The sequence below is a fragment of the Neodiprion pinetum genome, chromosome 2, assembly GCF_021155775.2.
Source record: "Neodiprion pinetum isolate iyNeoPine1 chromosome 2, iyNeoPine1.2, whole genome shotgun sequence".
Lineage (NCBI taxonomy): Eukaryota > Metazoa > Arthropoda > Insecta > Hymenoptera > Diprionidae > Neodiprion > Neodiprion pinetum.
This window is the reverse complement of record NC_060233.1, coordinates 39,794,659-39,813,588: the sequence shown is the minus strand read 5'-3', so window position 1 is coordinate 39,813,588 and position 18,930 is coordinate 39,794,659. Positions and strand designations below refer to the sequence as shown.

The window sequence follows — 18,930 nt, the reverse complement described above, 5'->3', positions numbered from 1 at the left end:
TCTTTGTTTGTATTTGACGATAGTTCGAACTGTAATTCTGGAAAAAAACGACTGATTTTTGTGCTGCACACAGAACGCGTGACTAAATTTTTTACGGTTATAAAATGTTGGGGTCCCAGCGTGCACTGGAAAACTCGTAATTATTGTGGCAGCGAGTATATAAGGGTTGACCAGCTCGTGGAAAGACTTAAGTTCCGTGTGTAAAGCTCGGAAATGTTCCCCGTCCGCTGGGCAAACTTAATCCATATTGGATTTGTAAATCCAGATGTGGTCTCGGGGATGAAAAATTTTCCCACGTCGGCGTCGTTTCAACGGCAATCTTCCGGGCTGCGAAATAACCAGCCCTAAACGCGATTCAGCCTCGTCATGGCGGATTTAATACGTCGTGATACCGACGAACAAATCCCATTTACGCAAATCCCTGACACCTTTGTTCATGTTTGAGCTTGCGGTAGATAATTGACATATCACGTTATACAGACAAGGGTTCAAGACGAAAACATTTACGGTAAGTATTCAAAATGTTTCTTACTTATTACTTTGTCAAGCCACTCTTCCGTTTCGATCTAGTTTTTAGACCGTCTTCGTTGACTTCCGTCGGCAGAGGTTCATTCGTGTATGAACGAGATATTGCCACTTATCAGCATTGCACAATGTATTTTATTACTCAAGATCGAAGGTTAAACTGCCTAAAAATAATATTAGCTGGACAACAAAACAGTTAGTAAAACGTTAAATAGCAGTATTCTGACTTGAAGAAATTAGCATCGTATAACATCGAATATTTACGTTTCGATTAAACCTAATTGCAGACTTTTGATATAATTATAAATAGAAACTTATAAAAGGCACGAATTTCAGCGCCGAAGCTTAACAAAATTCCTTACTGCCTTCCAGTCACCCGATCGACTATGGCTTGCGTGAAAACTCTTTGTGCCAAATTTTTGGCAAAGTTTGTTATCTTGTCGGTAAACCCGTTCGACTGCGGAGCTGGCTGACCGTAACCCGGCTGTCCATAGCCAGGCTGCCCGTAGCCCGGTTGTCCGTAACCTGGCTGGCCATAACCCGGTTGTCCATAGCCTGGCTGTCCGTAACCCGGCTGCCCGTAACCCGGCTGTCCGTAACCCGGTTGCCCGTAACCCGGTTGACCATATCCTGGTTGCCCATAACCTGGTCGCCCGGGACCGGGTGGTCTGTAACCCTGATTGGGATAGTTGGAATTGTATCCTTGGCCTTGGGAAGGCAAGGGTCCTGGATTGTTGGGATATCCGCCGGACGGATACCCGCTGTTAACGTTGCTGCCTGACGTTCTTCTCACCGCTGTGTCACCGCCAGGATATCCCGACGAACCGGATCCTGGATAACCGGAAGAACCTGAACTAGGATAACCGGAGGAACTGGAACTGGGATAACCAGAGGATCCAGAGCTGGGATAACCTGAGGAACCCGAGCTAGGATAACCGGAGGAACCCGAGCTAGGATAACCGGAGGAACCCGAGCTAGGATAACCGGAGGAACCCGAGCTAGGATAACCTGAGGAACCCGAGCTAGGATACCCAGATGAACTGGAACTGGGATAACCGGAGGAACCGTAACTGGGATAACCCAAGTTTGCATTGCTGCCAGAGGTTCTTGTGGCTCCCGATTGTGCGGAAGGGTATCCGGAGGATCCAGAGCTAGGATACCCGGAGGAACTGGAAGATGGATAGCCGGATCCAGAAGGGTAGCCTGAGGCTGAAGACTGGCGTGGATAACCGGAGCTGGATCCAGAGTCCGCCGATGCAGATCCACTCTGGCGTTTCGAGATGCTGTTAACTTCCCCAGTGCCATCTTCTGCAAGAATTTCATCCTCTGTCTCCAAATTACCAAATAATTCCTCGATTTCTAGCCCCTGTAATGCCATGCAAAGTCCAACACCCTTCGTCGCGTCTCACTTCGACAGGTGATTATATTTGTTTTTTTTTCTGCGAAATGTTTGTTAAAATGAACACCGAATTTGCAAAGCTTCGCCGAATCTGCAGTTCGCTCGAGGCCGTGACATGCTTCTCTTCAATTCGCGAATGCGGGATTTTAACTTTTGCTGAGTTGGATAATTGTTAAATTGGTTAGCCTTGTTATGCTGCCTTCTTTACGTGTAGGCATTCTCTTAAAAATTATCATGCACCATAGTTTGATCATGCGATAGCGCCAGTATTCGCGAGTTATAAAAGCTCTTGGATTGTTTGAAAATGAATACCGTAGTAAACGTATGATAAACACATATACAAAGAATTGTAAGCTGTACTAAAGTGGGAAATAGAACGTGACATGAAACGATGAAAGCCGTTTCACTCATCGTATTTCGATAATGCAACGTTATACCCTTTGTTTATAATTTTTTCCTTTTTTTTTTATTATTCGCTTAAGAATTTTAAGAATACAGGTACACATATTTAGGGTAAGTAATATCCACGGTAATATCAAAAATATCTATGACACTTGTAGAACGGATTGAAAAAAAAAAAATTGGCGGCACTATTTTTCTCCTTTCACGTCAGTATATAAATTCAGGAATTGTAGCAAAAATAAGTACCTTCGCGAATTCGACCTTAGTTTTTAAAGTTAACCTACATAACTGACGGGTCAATGTGTGTAAAAAAAATTGCGTTATCACGACCGCGAATTTCACTGATCATTGTCACAAGTGCGACTGGCTTCTCATATTTATGCATATTGTTCGTTCGGCTGTTTCCAGCGGCCCATTTTACCGCCCGATCGATACAAAAAAAGGGGTCGCTCGATCAGCCAGAAAAGGTCCAGACTCTGTTTCCCTGACTGTCCGTCCCAGTGTGGGTCGTATAGTGGTTGGCACCACCCCCGTAAGAATTGCCTCCGTATCCGAAATTCCTGCTGGGAGTCGGTTGAGGCACGTATCTTCCCCTGCCTCCGTCTCCGTATATCCGATTCCGGTTCCCCGAGTATCCGGTCGTCCTTCCGAACGAGGATGTCCTCGGCGGTGGTGTAGGTATGTTGCGAGATGGGTACGACCCTCGACCCCCGGTTCCTCTCCGTGGAACAATATCTAAGGAACGGTATTGACGGATGCCGGTAATCAGGTTTGCATTACGACAATGGCGTCTCTTCTCAAATAATCGAATTTAAGCGCACCTTTTCAATCTTGAGAAATATCATACTCCGCAAAAATTACATGCCTTGTATTTCATCGAAGAACAATTGTCTTGTTTTTTGTTTGTCTTGGTCTGCTACCAATTCGTATCGACAGTTAAAAATTTCAAAGAATTCGGTGAACAATTATTCTCTTCGCAGAATTTTGCTGACTATTTTCAAAACGGTTCGTTAGCGAGTCTGTTTCTACGGTTTCATATCTGCGTATTTGAGAGCGGTATAATTAATTCAAAACGATATTTGTTGTAGATTTATCGAAACGATTGGATGAGCCAATACGTGGAAGCGAATGTATCGGGTCAGATCTAGAGATCAAGAGATACGGTGAGGAAATTCCAAGTAGATTCACGCCACTATCGTAAATATTTGTTTCCGTTTAAAAAACGACCCGAGGTCAAAGTTCAGACGTTCGATAAACTTGTGGAGATATAAAATACTACGTTTCAGACTTCGTGTGCAACAGATTATATTATTGATCGGTAACATCCTGGATAAAGGCGAAAAAATTTTTTTGTATGGGATTTACACAGAACAACGATAATTTTGTATCTGGCCATTCAGGACCCACGTGTCTCGTTATTTAATTTATGTACGATAATAAAAAATACAGGAATATAAATATGCATGCACCCATTACAATATACATATGTATATACATTTCATATTTACGTTTGATTATTATACTGTATGCTTGTCGTAAATCTATATATATTCTCCTTCTTGCCATCATTATAATCACTACCATGTTTCGTCGTCAGTACTGTAATCATGTTATAATAATCTACGGTATAATGTGAGTGAAAAAAAAGACTAGCGAAAACAGAAAGAAAGTCATCCTAACAGCTTTTTCATAAATGGACGGTTAACTGTTTTTAATACAATTTTTTTCTCCAACGCAAGAAGCTATGTTATGCAAGATATTAACAGTTAGTACAAATAAGAACAACAAACTACAAAATAGAAGCTTACCAGGATATATCTATGAATGAATTTCACGCAGCTACGTGAATTATAGAACAAAGATCGATTCGATTCGCTTTCTTTCCCTTTCTTTTCTCACAAACGTTTAAAAGGTACAAGCGAATCTCTGTACTTGTGAAGACGAAACAGTAAACATACGGATAAAAACTTACATAAGGCACGGAAGCACTGATGTTTCCTATATCGTCATGGCTTCAATTGAACATATTGTTACAAAGGGTGAAATCACCCGTTTTGCCCCCTTTTTAATGATTGAGTAGTCATCATAGATAAAAGACGTTTATAAACCTCTTATGTCTTTCGAAAGAATAAGGTTGCTGCGTCAACCAACATTATCGTAAAAACAGTCTGTCTCGAGACTTTAAAAGGAGAGCTTCGTCACAAAATAAATCCTTTTCCTCTCTTAATTTTCCGCTTTGTAACAATATATATAAAATACTCGTACGCAAGATGAATCGCGACGGAGCAGTGAAATTCACAATCTCAAGGTACAAACGACGTTCTAAATTGTATTAACAATTTCAATGGTATTTAAAGGTAATTGACAAATCATAGTTCGGCTAGATTACAAGCAATCGGTAAATTAAATTACACATCACAGCGTAGATTGTAACTTTAAGTAGAATCGAACAACCTTACGAGAGTGAACTGCGACTTCTTTCATGAAAATCACGAAACTCGAAGATGACACGACGAAATCGTGTCGACCCCCTTGAACTGCAGAAGGAGAGACAAGGGACGGTATACGTAAGAGAGTTTCGAACAGTGGTTTTATATTCGCGGGACGGTTGGAAATTCCGCGAGGGATTCGAATCAAAGGATGCAAAGAATGGTTGATTTCAATCGAACCCCGATCCTTTGCCACGCGAATTGAATAATCATGGGGAATTTTAACTTTTCAAATATCCAACGGCCAATGTAAAATTTGCAACTCTCAGAGAGTGTAAGATTTAAAAAGTATCTACGAAAAAAAGAATGAACCAAAGAGAAAGACCAACGTGTAATAAAGGTAGTATATAAAAAGCACATCGTGCGTGTTCATGAAAAACTCTACTTTCGTTTCCTTGACTCGTTACGGTTTCACCATAAACCGCGTATCAAACGCAAGATTACGAAAAATATCTAGCGATCACAGCGAATGAAACAAGGACAAGCGAGACGGTCGGCGAAGCTACGGAACATCCGTTCTTCCTGCGGTACCCGGTATTCGAATCGTAAGTAGTGTATCCACGGTTCTGATTAATGTTCGGATAGTTTTGGTGTCCGGGATATTGCTGGACCGGGTAATTTCCCGGCTGTGGATAGCCGCTGGGGTAGTTTGACTGGGGGTAGTTTGACTGGGGGTAGTTTGACTGGGGGTAGTTGGACTGGGGGTAGTTGGACTGAGGGTAGCTGGTCTGCCCGGGTATCGGCATCCGGTTCACAGTCGGGTAGGGAGGGTAGCCGAGGTTCGTGTTTCCGGTCGAGGAGCCGCTGTTCGAGGGATATGCGGGGTAGCCAAGGTTGGTGGACCCGGAACCGGAAGCTGGCCGGTTGCTCGGTGGATCGGGGGGGTAGCCCAGGTTGGTCGCGGAGTTGACGGGGTAGTTTTGACCCGGGGGTGGAATCGGGGGCGCATTCGCGTTGGAGTAAGGATTTTGGGGGTACGAGGGGTTCGCGTTCGACGAAACTACGGGCGGCGAATCTTGGCGATTGTTCGATTGCGAGGGCTGTCCATTCACTATCGAGACTCCGGCCGAATCGTATCCTGAAAATATTATGGGGATGGTTGATGCGAGATTCCTCCCTCCTGGTGCTGCACTACAGCCGGATTATTATATCGTTAGACATGCAAGCCAAGCCGCCGATCATTCGAGGGTTACGGTGATTGCGGTGCAGGTGGTGGATATTTACGTGTCAGGATGAAGCGGTTATCTTTCACTTCGCATTGGTTAATTTTTGCGATAATTTTCGTTGAAGCAAAGTGATTGTTACCATCGTCCGTGAGATAATACGCGATTGATGTGTTCTTAGAGTGAAGACTGATGGCGATTACGTTCGGGATTCGACAATTCTGTTTCTGATCAAGCTCTTGAAAAAATTATATGGGAATACAGGTCTCGTAATCTGTTCGTTTCGAACGAAATCGCCCGGCAGTGTGTTAAGGTGTTAGGCTTGCGCGAGTAGAATTACGTGAAAATGTCAAAGTCGGTGACACAGTGAGGGATGGTGGTTAAGTGCGAGTTGATCGTTTTAGGTGTGATTGAGAGGGAGATAGGTGACGCGCATCGCTTTCAGATGGGTCAAACACCGTTACGGTGGAAATTACAGCCATGCTAAAGTCAGTTGTGTGAGAAACTTTGAACCAAAGCTACCAAAATACGGGATGGATAACGAAGATAATCAGATTCAACCATGACGTCGTATTTTTAGAACGTACATTGCGCCCACGATTATCGTATCGTTTTAGTTTTTTTCTTCTTTTATGTATATGTATATTTCACCGTTTGATGCGGGTTACTTATTTACTGCAGTGTCGCGATAAAACTTGCAGATCGTTGACTTTACACTGCAATCGTTATTCAGCAATAATTGGTCATGCGAATACGCGATCTAGAGCGGTGAATAAATTTTATATCAAATATCATTCGCGAAAACTTTTGTTCTGTATCTATCCCATATCTTATTTTCTGTGTATATACAGTAAATGTGATTGATTAGAATCGTGAAACGAAAAGAAACCATATCTCCAGAAGAAAATAAAACCTCAGAAAATGCGTGACTAATTTCTACTAAATGTACAAACTTATGTGCAGAATAGAGTGATGAGAATAAAATATTTAATTACCGAGAGTGGGCAGTGTTGTTGAATTTTGAATAAATCAGTCAACAAAGGAATAACGTGAAACGAATTGAAATTAGGAATGTTTCAACTCGTTTGAAATTGTAAAATTTCTGCGAAATCATACATCTTCTTTTTACGACACATAGCAAAAAGGCGCATTTCTAGATTTTTACGCTGCTCATTCTCGTAACAATAAACAGTATTTTTCTCTGCTTGGAAAATATTTACACACGCTTTTCCGTGCCAGTCTCTAATTTAGGTGTAAAAGTGAGTGCGTACAAAAATATTAGACTTTCAAATCAACGCCTATTCGTCAAAGTAAACCGAGAGACCTGGCACATTGCAGTTTGCACTACAGAAATTACATACGCCTAAAAAAAAAAAAAATCAATTTCGAAGGATAAGTGAAGCGATTGAATTCGCAAGCTTACCTTGTCCTCCCAGCGTGCTTACGCAGGTTGGTCTGCCATTTTCTGTCCTGCAATATTGACCAGCCGGACAAACGAGTGAGGTGCAGCTTTCGCCTGTATGAAAAGACAAAAGTGTAAGTGTACGGTATTCGATTTCAAGCCAGTCGATAGCGTATGATTCTTATTTTTGCAATCAGGCACGGACTTCGATTTCTTTTCTTTTCCCGGAGTTGGTCGATTACTCACTTGAACCAGACGACCGTTTACACGTTGGGAATCGTCCGCAAGTATCACCCTGCCTATCGTTGTATCCGCAGTCTTTATTTTCCATGACGCACTCTTCGTTGCTCCGGCAGCCGATGTCCTTGCACGTTCTTCCAAATTCTGCAAGGTGCGAAAGACAATGAATTTCAATAAATTTGATCCGCGAACTTGGATAGAGACGGTGAGAAAAGTGATACAAGAGTTTTGACCAATGAACTTGACGGTGGTTCGTATAAATTCAAAAAATTCCCGGCCATCGACTCTGGGTTAACAAATCTCCAAGGAGAATAAATTGGGGTATGACTTTTTTCTGCCGCAAGCGGGTTATTCAGTGACGTCAATCATACGGTGCGTATGCAGGCTGTTGACTCATGCAGCTCGGCCAGGAAACCGCGGACAAATATGTAATTACTCTCGGTAAAACCGACCTCGCTAATCTAAATAAACGTGACGAAGCTGCATTCAACGACTACATACTTTTCCTTGTACGCGAATGAAGAAACGGAAAAATAAGTGTTTTACCGTAAATACGTTGTATACAGATGCGGATTACTCGCATGCAGACATCTCGCTATCACACGACGCAATAAAATTACACGGCTACGTCGATCCCTCCGACTATGGGCTACTATTATTCTTACGTAATCGAGAATCAGAAAGCCGGATCAACACCAGCGTCAATGTAGGTGTGGGTAAAGCGCGCGATTAATGGAAAGAGCCATAGTCACGTAGCGTTCGGCACGAAAAGATCACTTGATTACGACCTTGTTTCAATAATGAAGAATTTTTTTGATCAATGTTTTAAAACTTTTTCCCCACGCGATAAGAGATTCGCTGTGATAAACACCGTCGGTCAATTTTTAATGCGGCCACATCGGTAGGCACGGCAACGAAACGTGTACGCACTTACATGGACTTTTAATTACCGTTGCGACCTTGTTCGACAATCACCCGAATGCAACCGAACCTGAAGCTGTTTTTGCAGATTTGGAACGGAGTCCCAGTTTTATTCTACACGTATTCATTTTTCTGAAATATTAATCATGTACCAACTTTTTTCAAATCAGATTTTTTTAAAATTCATTTTTGTTAGTTTATACGCATCAATTCTGAATTCAAACCTACTGCTTTAATGTTACGATATTCATACATCTGTGAGTTATATTCGTGCTGACGATTAATTTTCTTGTCAATTCACCTCGCAATTCCGCAACTCTTTACTTTTATACCGCCTCGATTGTTCGATCGCATTTTGCGAATTGACAATTTTCAATCTATCCCGGGAAATACGCGGGCGGTCGGTGTAATAATTGAAAATTGACGAGGCCCTCTGGATATATGGGATTATGATTAGCTGCATTATCCCATTATGGCTGGGCAAACATGGTATAACCTGATCGCACCCTCGATCGATCATATATTTTTAGAAACCGACACTCGCGCTGCTTCCGTCGCCGATCTAATTGCAAGTGCATCAGGCGCGGTGCGCAAAACCGAGTAATTGTCCTTCAAGCCTGGATATCCCCACGAATACAAAGAAATTATAGAGAACAATTCGGAAAATTTATACTCCATAGATGATTTTCAATTCGCGATTCGTTGTCCACGTGACTGCAATGTACGACAAAATATCTCACGAACCATTATCAAACCAGCAAAAACAATTTGACAATGAAAAATCCGTGCTGTAAATAATGAATAGAGAATTCAGGTTTCTCAAATTCTAAGGCCAAGATATTATCGCTTGTATTCAATATTGGTAATTAATTAGCCACGGATATGTGTTAATTAAACGAATCGATCGCGTCGAGCAGCTGTGACAAAGTTTTAAACGCAATTATACATAGCTAACTCAAGCGACACGATCCATGGGGTTAATCAAGTAATAGACCGGTCGCTATTCGCTACTAGAAATTACACATTCGTGTCAAAGTTCGGGGAAATATTTGAAAGGTTATTAAGTAAGAGTTCATTTTACAATTCGTATAAACTGTTCAGAAAATCATACGATTCTCATTTCGTCAATTATAATTACATATTCACACTCCGGAATTCTTTTGAAGGCATTAAACTGCGAAATGGAGACCAGGAAGTTTCAAGTATTAAATTTGCACTTAAATTTCCATCCGCCTCGTGATTGAAACAGACCGATTCAAAGGTCGTAACAATTGAAGGATAAAAGCGTTAATAAAATCGAATCAAATCGTCCGCAAAATGGATTGCAAAACGGTGTTGTCAAACAACTCAAACACTGACGATATGTTATTTTATGTTCAATGCGACTACGTATATTTTCTTCGTAATTTGAAGCCGCAGAAAGATACGGGCGACCAAAACTGTGCAATATTTCCCTCTCAATCGCCAAGCCAAAATACGGCGAATGTTTCTTGTTAGAAATTTAATGACGCATATTGCAACGTCAGATACTTACTGTTGTACGGAGCGGCGCCTACCAGTGACGTAATCAGGAGCACCGCGACGCCACATAGCGTCGAACGAAGCATTTTTCCTGGCTGAAACAAAGAAAAGAAAGAATTTCAGCCAAGTGAGAGAGTTGCGAGTTGTTTTCTTATCGTATCGAGTACGGAGCCTGAGACTTTTGTACAACAATTATCGAAATTTCGTTGCTCAAAATTGTTCGCGGAGTTACAATTCAGCGAATGAAACGATCCAAAATTGCAAAATGTGCGGTATGTGATGGAATGTTCATTTCCTTTTCAACTATGCGCTGATTCATCGAACTTATTGAGTCAACTATTGCAATGTTTGTCTTTTGTTGACGACCACTTACACTTGCGAGTGTCTAACAATAGGAGAATAAAACGTGACGATAAATTTTTCATTAATTGATCCGCGGGATCCTTAGCCCTGATTTTATACAATATAGGAGCGTATATTTAACCGAGAGGATGAATAAAGTCTTGACACTAAATACTGGAAGTGAATAATGGGACGATTATAATCAACGTAGGAACGGGATTTTTGTTCAGAACACATTCGCACAGCTAAGCGAAATTATTTTAGTCAGCAAATGCCTCCAGCTAAAAGTTAAATGGAATGCTCGAAACGGCTGAATCGATAATTGCGAGTCTTTATTTTCCTTTAAAAAACGGGTCCTCCTCACCCGACGACCGAGTAGTCGAAAGTAGCTGTTCGGTAATGAGCATCAGCGTCTAAAGAACTGTTTTGACTTTTTCGTTACAGTATTTCAGAGGTCTCCAGCCACGTTTTAATAGACAAGGATAAACTTTGGTAAAACAACGATCCAGAGAAGCGACTTGGTCTGATCCAGTAGTTTTATAAACGCGTTATTAAATGCTACCACGAAACTCATGCGAGGTACGTACGACGAGACAGAAAATGATAGCGATAAGAAATAAGAGAAGAGAAGTAACTCGATACGAGCGTCTCTGGCGAGCTTGACTGACCTCAAAAATTCAAGAGAAGTGGAACTGTACTGGTAAGTATTTAGCAACTGATGTTCCTGCGAGGAAATTCTCGTTTTATAACGAATGTATGCACGTAGTCATACGGATAAGTGGGTGATTACAATATATCGAAACGGTGGACGATATAGTCTAAGAAATGGATAAACAAAGGAATCCAATCGCGGTCAAGACGACTGACCGTTGTTCCAGAGTAACGTAACCCACCTATTGCGTACCGTGATTCGGTGTGAATATTACTGCAACGACGTAATGAACATACCATAAGTCCTACTGTAGAAAAGCATGGGGAATTTAAACCGTGGATGTAAGGTTACGAACTGCGTTGGACGCGATTAATAATAGATAAAGAAGTTCGACTCGAGGTCGAATCGTGAACGCTGCGTATATTAATTAGAAATAGAAAAAGTAAAGAAGACCTAGTGCTCGCGGTAGTATAACTGGAAGCAAACAGAAACTCAGGTGAGAACGATAATCAGTCTAATCGGTGACTTCCGTGGCACGACGACGTTAAAATACAGGAGTAATGGTTCTATAAATAATAATGATGGGATACACACGCCGGACTCGCGTGACGATATGTGAAGGGTAAAAAATCGAAAAGTCAAAGAATGATTGAAAAAACACGCACATATCGCTATGTCATGTTTTTGTAACCTAGCGATTAACCGGCACGTTGCACAACGATTTTGACCAGAGTGTTTTTTTTGTTGTTACATTTCGTTGAGCCGCGCCATTAGCAGCGGAAAAACGATGATAAACTTTATAGAAATTATCGCAAACTGTCGTCAAAGTCCAGATACGTACATAATGGACGCGGTTACGGGGTCAAAGTTTGAAAACAAAATATTCTAGCACGTCGGACTGAAAATATTTTAGTTAGTCATGTTCCATGGCGCAGGATTAGAATGAGACGATCGATATCCAGCTTTGGTCTAGTTTCGTTAATATATGTTGATTGATATTTATCAGTGAACAATTTGTGTGTATCGTACGTTTCTTTATAAAGTTTAACCAATTTCCGAAAACTTTTCAAAGCTTAACCGGTCATCAGAAGTTTGACAACAAATGATAAATCGGTTTATGTTCTCAACCAAATTTTTTTCCCCTTTCTCTCCTTTTTGTTTTCGTCTCTTTGTGGCCGGAAAAAAAGTTGTGTTTTACAATTAGCCAGATTTCACGGTCAAGGTTAAACCAGCTTCTAAAAAAACACGGGGAAACTGTGGATGAATGAATGAATGCAAACGAACGAAATGCAATATGAACAATCTCAGCATCTGGTGAAAATTTTACGTCGCAGAATGCGAAAAATTATTGTGTTCCCGCCGTTGGAAGTATACCAGCTTTTGCTGTTACACGACGAGAGACTTAAGAGAATACAATGGGATAGAAATCAGTCTGTTTTCATGATTAAACCAAAACCACATGCAGCGATTGATCGTTGAATGTTTTCGGGAAATAGTTTAACGTCGAAACGATACAGTCGCAATTTATCAGGATTATTTAAACCGCGTGTTTTTCAGAAATAAGCACAATGATAACTCACCGTGCGTTGAGAGCGCGATCTATCCTTTACCAATGTTACTGTGACACTGAGGTCTGAAACGGCTCACGGTATCCAATATGGCCGAAATGTGAGAGCGAGCGAATATCCGACCGTAGAGAGAGAGAGAGAGAGAGAAAGAGAGAACGAGAGAGAGAGAGAGAGAGAGAGAGAGACCGACGCCGCGACGCCGAGGAACGTAACCGGCGGCCAAAGTGCGACGGAGAAGAAGGCGGCGGTTTTGAAGGGAGCGAGAGAGACGGATAAAGACTATCATAGAAATAAGACGAGGGAGAATGAGAGAGAGAAAGAGAGAGAGAGAGAGAGGAGAGGAGAGGAGAGAGGCGAATCGAACCGGCTGCGACGCGGCGCGAACTCTGAGCATGCGGAGTTGCGAGAGGCGAAGAGAAACGAGGGGAGATCACGAAACGGGAAGAGTGAAGGTCTGGAAGAGGCAAGGACGTCGGTAGAACTAGCCTAGCTATGGGAGAGAAGGAGAAAAAAAAATAGAGAGAGAGAGAGAGAGAGAGAGAGAGAGAGAGAGAGAGAGAGAGAGAGAGAACGAGTGGCGAACTTGGGCACAGAAGAGAACGGCGGAGTTTCGAAGACGTCACGATTGTGACGTGCTGAAAAGTTAGCCGATCACATCATTAACTGCGGAGAAGTCATTGAGCGCGCGTAAGGCGGGGGGGGGAGGAATGTTCCAGATGCAATTATACTAGTTTTGTTGGATATTTTTGTCAACGACATGATGCAAACCGTTTTTATTGTACGTTGTTTGAGGAAATAAATTATTATTGATGAAGAGAAAATTTTATTTGTTATTCTTATAGGTACGATACATCTGTTTTATCTACGTGGGATTGATACGCGTGATAAATTTTGTTATTGCTCGTTTAAATATTTCCTACACCCCAATTGTTATACCCTCCGTTTCATCACTCGACAGTATTTTTAGGTATAATTATTTGATCCCTCAGACGTGTAGAAGAAACACCCCGTCAAAGGATGATTGTTATTTTCAGTGGTACATTCTCGCAATTGTTTTCGTTTCATTTGAGGCTCGTATTGATAGAACTCATTAGTTGGAGTACGCCGTTTCTGAAGCAGCGAGAATTTATTTTAGAAAAGTTGTTGCATTATTTCATAGCGAAACTGTACATCGAACGTCCGTTTCTTGAGTGGCAATATCGGCGTGAAAGTTTCTACATGGATGAAGCAAATTGGGTTCTAATTTCTCAACATCAAAAACCTTGCGGTAGGATATGTTTGTCTGCGAATACAATTGTACACCGAGAGAAATTTTTAGTTCCGGTTATCGCTCAGTACTTGACTATTTTCATTTTTTACCACAGTCGAAAAATATAGTTCTAGGTAGAAAATGAAAATTAGTTTTCCAGCTGTTACCAGAAGGTCTAGTATTCGTTACTATTCTTTCTCATTACGATCACTGTTACTATATTTTCTTGTAACCGTTGCTACAATTGAGGGCTTGTTCAACGATAAATTGATGTTAAAGCCTTATTTAACTAAACAAGTAGAGCAAACCTCAGAAACTGATTTTGCGTTGCAATTACCAAAAAAGGATCGACGATAGCGTAAAACGTTGACGCGTACCTCGTTTTTTGTAATCCCAACAATACTCACAGAATGTTTTTAACGATACCTGTTTTACTGAATTTTTCTAGTTACTATAACAAATGAAATTTTTCTCAGTGTACGTGATCGACACCCGATCTGGCTCATTATGTTTTTCCGGAATGAAAACAATTACCGGGAACGTCGCATCAAGCTCGCGTCTACGCAACATCTGCCTGATTAAGATAACCTGCGATATCTGTACAGCAGCCTTGACCCTGGAATCAGCTTGTGAAGTAATACGGTGCCTATTGAAGATGAGACTTCGTCGAAGCAAGAAGATATTAGTGCCAAGGAGTTCTGAAACAAACAAGTATGCTATTCAAGTCGGCGACGTCGATAGTTTCAGATAAAATTGATAAGATATTGATTTATCAAAATTATTAAATAAAATCTGAGTACTGTTCGTCGGTATATTTGTTGGTCGATATTCACTTCCAAGTACCACGAAAGCGTCGAGATCTTGAAACTGCGAGGAACCAGGTACCAGAATACAAAATGATTATTCATACTTTCCTGTCAAAATTCACTGAGTGATAACTAATAATTTTCTTCAGTTTTTCTTTTGTTGAGAAATTTCGTCAGTAGACTCGTGCAATACGTTTTACACACGAATATTTTTTATCAATATCTATTCTCTGTAATAAATCACGATGCAAGACTTGTTCAAAGTTTTTTTTTCTTTTTTTTTGTTAGTGTTATTTTAAAACCGATTAAAAAGCGTTATTCTCACTCTGAACAGAGAAAAAAAATCGACCTGACACCTGATTCATGTAATGTTAAAATGGTAGAACAAAAAACATGTAACACACGTCAGGGGTAACCGAGCAGCTTCCTTTTCTTACTCGGTTCCTTTTCGGTGGGTGTAATTGTTGTTGCCGTTGTTGCACAAACACCCTTCGCCTCTTTTGCATAACGCCGCATGATCTGAATAACAAAAGGTTCCACCGCATGGGCAGAGACCGAATAAATATGTCGAGTGAATTGTAGGAGTGACGGGAGGCGGTTGCCATTTTCCGCAAAAATATTTCCCCCATTCATGATCCACGCTGACAAGAGTGAGCGATATTCGCCGTATGCCAATAACCAACCCCGCGGTACCGTAAACGAGGAAAAAAGTTTTTTGGGGGAGTACAGAGAGGGAGTCAAGGGAGGACAAGCGTAAAACGCTAAATTCCCCAAACTTCTGTGCGGGGGGCGCATGCTGACAACAATAAACCCTGATTCCTATTCCTACGCGTATAATATTTATTTATCTGTCGAACGTACCACCGAAAAATGTCATTCAATTCTGGGAATTTTCGCGACCGAGAGATCGAATGTAAATTGAAAAAATTAGCATCCGCGTGTGGTGTATAATAAACCGCTGGGGGTAGATGCGGTATCGGAGAATCAGAAATCGATGGATCACGTATGGCGGAATATTTTTTTCGGCTCATCCGATGCAACACCTTACAAATTATTATATTCTTGTTGCTGTATTTCAAAAAACTATCACAGATCATCGGGTCTTTACGATTTTTAAAGCACACTTCGTTACACTTGACGTTGACGAAATTTCAACCCGAAGAGTAGAAGTATAACGTTCTCCAAATTATACCAATAATGTTTACTTCTAATTACAGATTTTCATCTATCGAATGATCGATTATCTAACCCAGAAGTTTTCTGTAAAAGTCGCCGTTCAGCGCCAGGAGATAGGCAACCGGATCTACATTCCGTATACCTGGCATTCAATGCGTAATCTATTGTTGCCTATTTACCGGCGTTGAGTGGCAACTTTCACGGAAACTACCCGATGCAGCACCGAAACAGTGAGTTTTCATTTTTCTCACGTACCGGTAAGAGTTATTAATTCTCGTCAAGTTGGCGCGGTGCAGCGCCATTGCAACATAACAAGCCTGTGTTTTCACATTTTATCACGGCAGCTTTTCACTTTACCGCTTTCAGTTTTACGACGTGCCAGCAATATTTTCACAAGGTGTGGCACAACAGCTTGGCTAGTTCTCAGTTGGCGAAGCTGAAGGGGTACAACAGAAAAAAACAAAAAAAAAACAAACGATAAGATAAAAAAGAAAAAGGCAACGGAACAAAGTGCAACAAAGAAAATACGTTACCCTGCATTTTATCGACTTTTCTGCGGCACTGATGAGTTTTCCCTCCGGATTGCACTGGGGTGGTAAAAAAAAAAAAAAAAACTGGCTCTCATTTATCCTTTGCACCGGGCTCTCCAGTCAATCCTCAACTTACCGAAATCAATTCCGTCCGAAATTGAGATTTACACGTATAGCTGGCTCACCGTTGGACAAATGGAACTGAAAATGTTGTAATCCTTATCAAACTCGGGCCTGAGCTATTCCTACGGTATACGTACAAAATAAAAGCGAATCACAACCAGGATCATGTGTTTCATCAAAAACCGGAAGTCCAAAAATGACGTAACATTGCCGTGTACGAAATATAGTTTTTCCAAAATCCAGCTTGGAGAGCAACGAGCAATCTTCGAAACGTAATAAAATCGAGAACTTTCGGGGGTGGGGGATGGAAATGGAAAATTGTTAGCGTAAGGAAAAAGGTGGGAAAGGTTTTCATCGCATGGATCAGTAAGAATGTACGTGCAGGTGTGGTTGTACGAAAATCGGTGGTGTTGGTGGACATTCGGGGCTTATGCCGCATGGTCCGCATGGCCTAGGGAAGGGTGCCGAAGTGTTAATTTCATCGGGAACCACCTAGTCGGCAGAATCGGGCTGCGGGCCGGGCTGCAGGAAGCGCCGGTGTGCTGTATGGCGAAGGGGTCTCACGTAGCGGGTGGAAGTGGACTCCAATCTTGTAAATAACAAACGTGAACGCGACCCCTCGCGATCCGTGCTGCCAATTGCCACCCTGGTAACCAACCCAGCTGACCCGAACGACCCGCACTTATTCGGCAACCTCCACCCCTTCCATCAACCTAATGCAACCCGACCGATTTCGGACCTACGGAGTTGGAAATATTCAGGGCATGGTGTAACCGCCTCGCGAAACTCCGATGAAGAGAATTTTATTGTTAGTAGAATTTTACGATGGGAAAGACTGTTAAATATCGGCATGGCGATTTTTCTATCAAGGAAGTTGGTTGTAGGCCAGTGATCCATACTTTTGATTAAATTTTTTTACGCGGTAGTCGTGGATCTCTCAAAATAGAAGATGCACGTGTTATAAACGAAAACGTTTACACTCGTTTTTGTGCTTCGTTTTAAATCGTTTCAAAATTATTGAAAATCCAGTAGGTTTGTTTAGTTTTAAGTTCACGCGATGGTCCATTTTATTTAAAAGACTATCTTCGACAGGTTAATAGATTAGAGTTTTGAGGCTATCGATGTTGAACCATCGTTGTGTCTACACTTTTGCTTATAATTTTAGCATTCCCGATTTTTGAATTTTTGAAGAGGTTTTCATAGCTAACGAATACGATAAATTTGACAAATACTCAGCGTACGACTATCTTGAATAAACAAAATTAATGGAAAGTCGCGCTTTTTGGCTAACCTCCAACTAATCTTCATAGTCTGATTACTCAGAACCCAGAATTAGAGATAAATAGTGTGAAGTTTGAAAATGACAACGGAAAAACAAAGAGGAAACTTAGATAGACAATGCTAGAAGATACTTATCAGTTATCAGTTTAAGCTTCCGATAAAAATGTTTCATTATAACAAGGGCGACTTCATCATTTCTTAGCGAACTTCCGACTGAATAGTAACGAATAAAGGGATTGTATGAATTCTGAATCCGAGAAGTCCTTGATATCCAGTAAAATTTTTATATATCCATGGTATTTCTTGATGCAGTAAAAATCTTTCATTGCTCTTTCTTTACTGCGGAGGATAATTCCACGAGGAAGGGATTAAAGCCGGCTTGATCATTCGAATAGAATCACTATGAAGACTAGGTATATGCATAACGCGTTAAGTCGGCGAATATTGAATACAGATATCGGACATGATCGGGCTTCTCGGATTCTCAAGAATAACCCGACAATTTCATTTCATTCTTAATCTTATTAAGCGTGACGGAGCCTGGAAGGCGGCGCTAGAAAATTTTCAATTATATTTATTCCATTTTTTAAATTACAATCTTATTCCAAATTACCAATCGGCGTGAAACCCGAAGCCTGCAACCTTGGCTAGCATGTGTTTGAATATTTAATTTGCACTGCAGGAAGTTGCGCGGCGAATATGAGCCAGACTAACGCTCAGACAAAAACACTATTCCATTCTTTCACGGTCTCTAGCATCTGACAATTCATTCCTTTACATTCTCAAAATTAAACGCAGCTTCGAAAAAAACGCAGAGAAATTAACCGTCGAGCTAACATAAGAACCAAAACGTAAAAACCGACCAGCAGAAAGGTGATTTGTTTTACCGATTGAAAGGATCAATTTTCTCACAAGACGTTTAAAAAATGATGGGAATTTCTTCAATTTTCGGGGATGATTCGAAGCCGTGAAATTCGCTCCCTTTATCCCGGTTTAATCGCGGTTTCGCGATAAGCTTCATGCGAACGCGTGCGATTCGCGGCAAGAAATATCCGGGGAAGTGGATCAGGGCTGCAGGCACCTGCAGATCGGCAGCTTGGCAGCGACGAGTAGATATGCAGAACGGTAACGGAGAAAACTC

The 18,930-nt window shown here is 41.3% G+C and overlaps 2 protein-coding genes across 4 annotated transcripts in view; one reads left to right on the top strand and one right to left on the bottom strand.

Moving 5' to 3' along the window:
* Positions 1–637: 637 nt before the first annotated feature.
* LOC124213119 (pro-resilin) lies at positions 638–12,788 on the bottom strand. Of its 3 annotated transcripts, none has more exons than XM_046614034.2 (5): positions 12,637–12,788; positions 10,076–10,157; positions 7,627–7,764; positions 7,402–7,494; positions 638–1,851 (listed from the first exon to the last, which is right to left on the bottom strand). In XM_046614034.2, exons 2-5 carry the CDS (start codon positions 10,146–10,148, stop codon positions 884–886), a joined length of 1,272 nt encoding a protein of 423 aa, XP_046469990.1. In that variant the 5' UTR covers positions 10,149–10,157; positions 12,637–12,788; the 3' UTR covers positions 638–883. The 3 variants fall into 3 exon arrangements, with proteins under 3 accessions (XP_046469990.1, XP_046469992.1, XP_046469991.1); XM_046614036.2 differs by having other exon boundaries at positions 638–1,833; XM_046614035.2 differs by lacking the exon at positions 12,637–12,788 and adding an exon at positions 11,073–11,127.
* A 1,837-nt stretch (positions 12,789–14,625) lies between these two features.
* Positions 14,626–18,930, top strand: part of Stg-1 (stargazin related protein STG-1) — a 78,804-nt gene continuing 74,499 nt past the window's right edge. The window contains exons 1-2 of the mRNA XM_046610791.2: positions 14,626–14,754; positions 15,897–16,085. The gene's annotated coding sequence lies outside the window, so the exon portion shown is untranslated. The remainder of the gene's footprint in view (positions 14,755–15,896; positions 16,086–18,930) is intronic.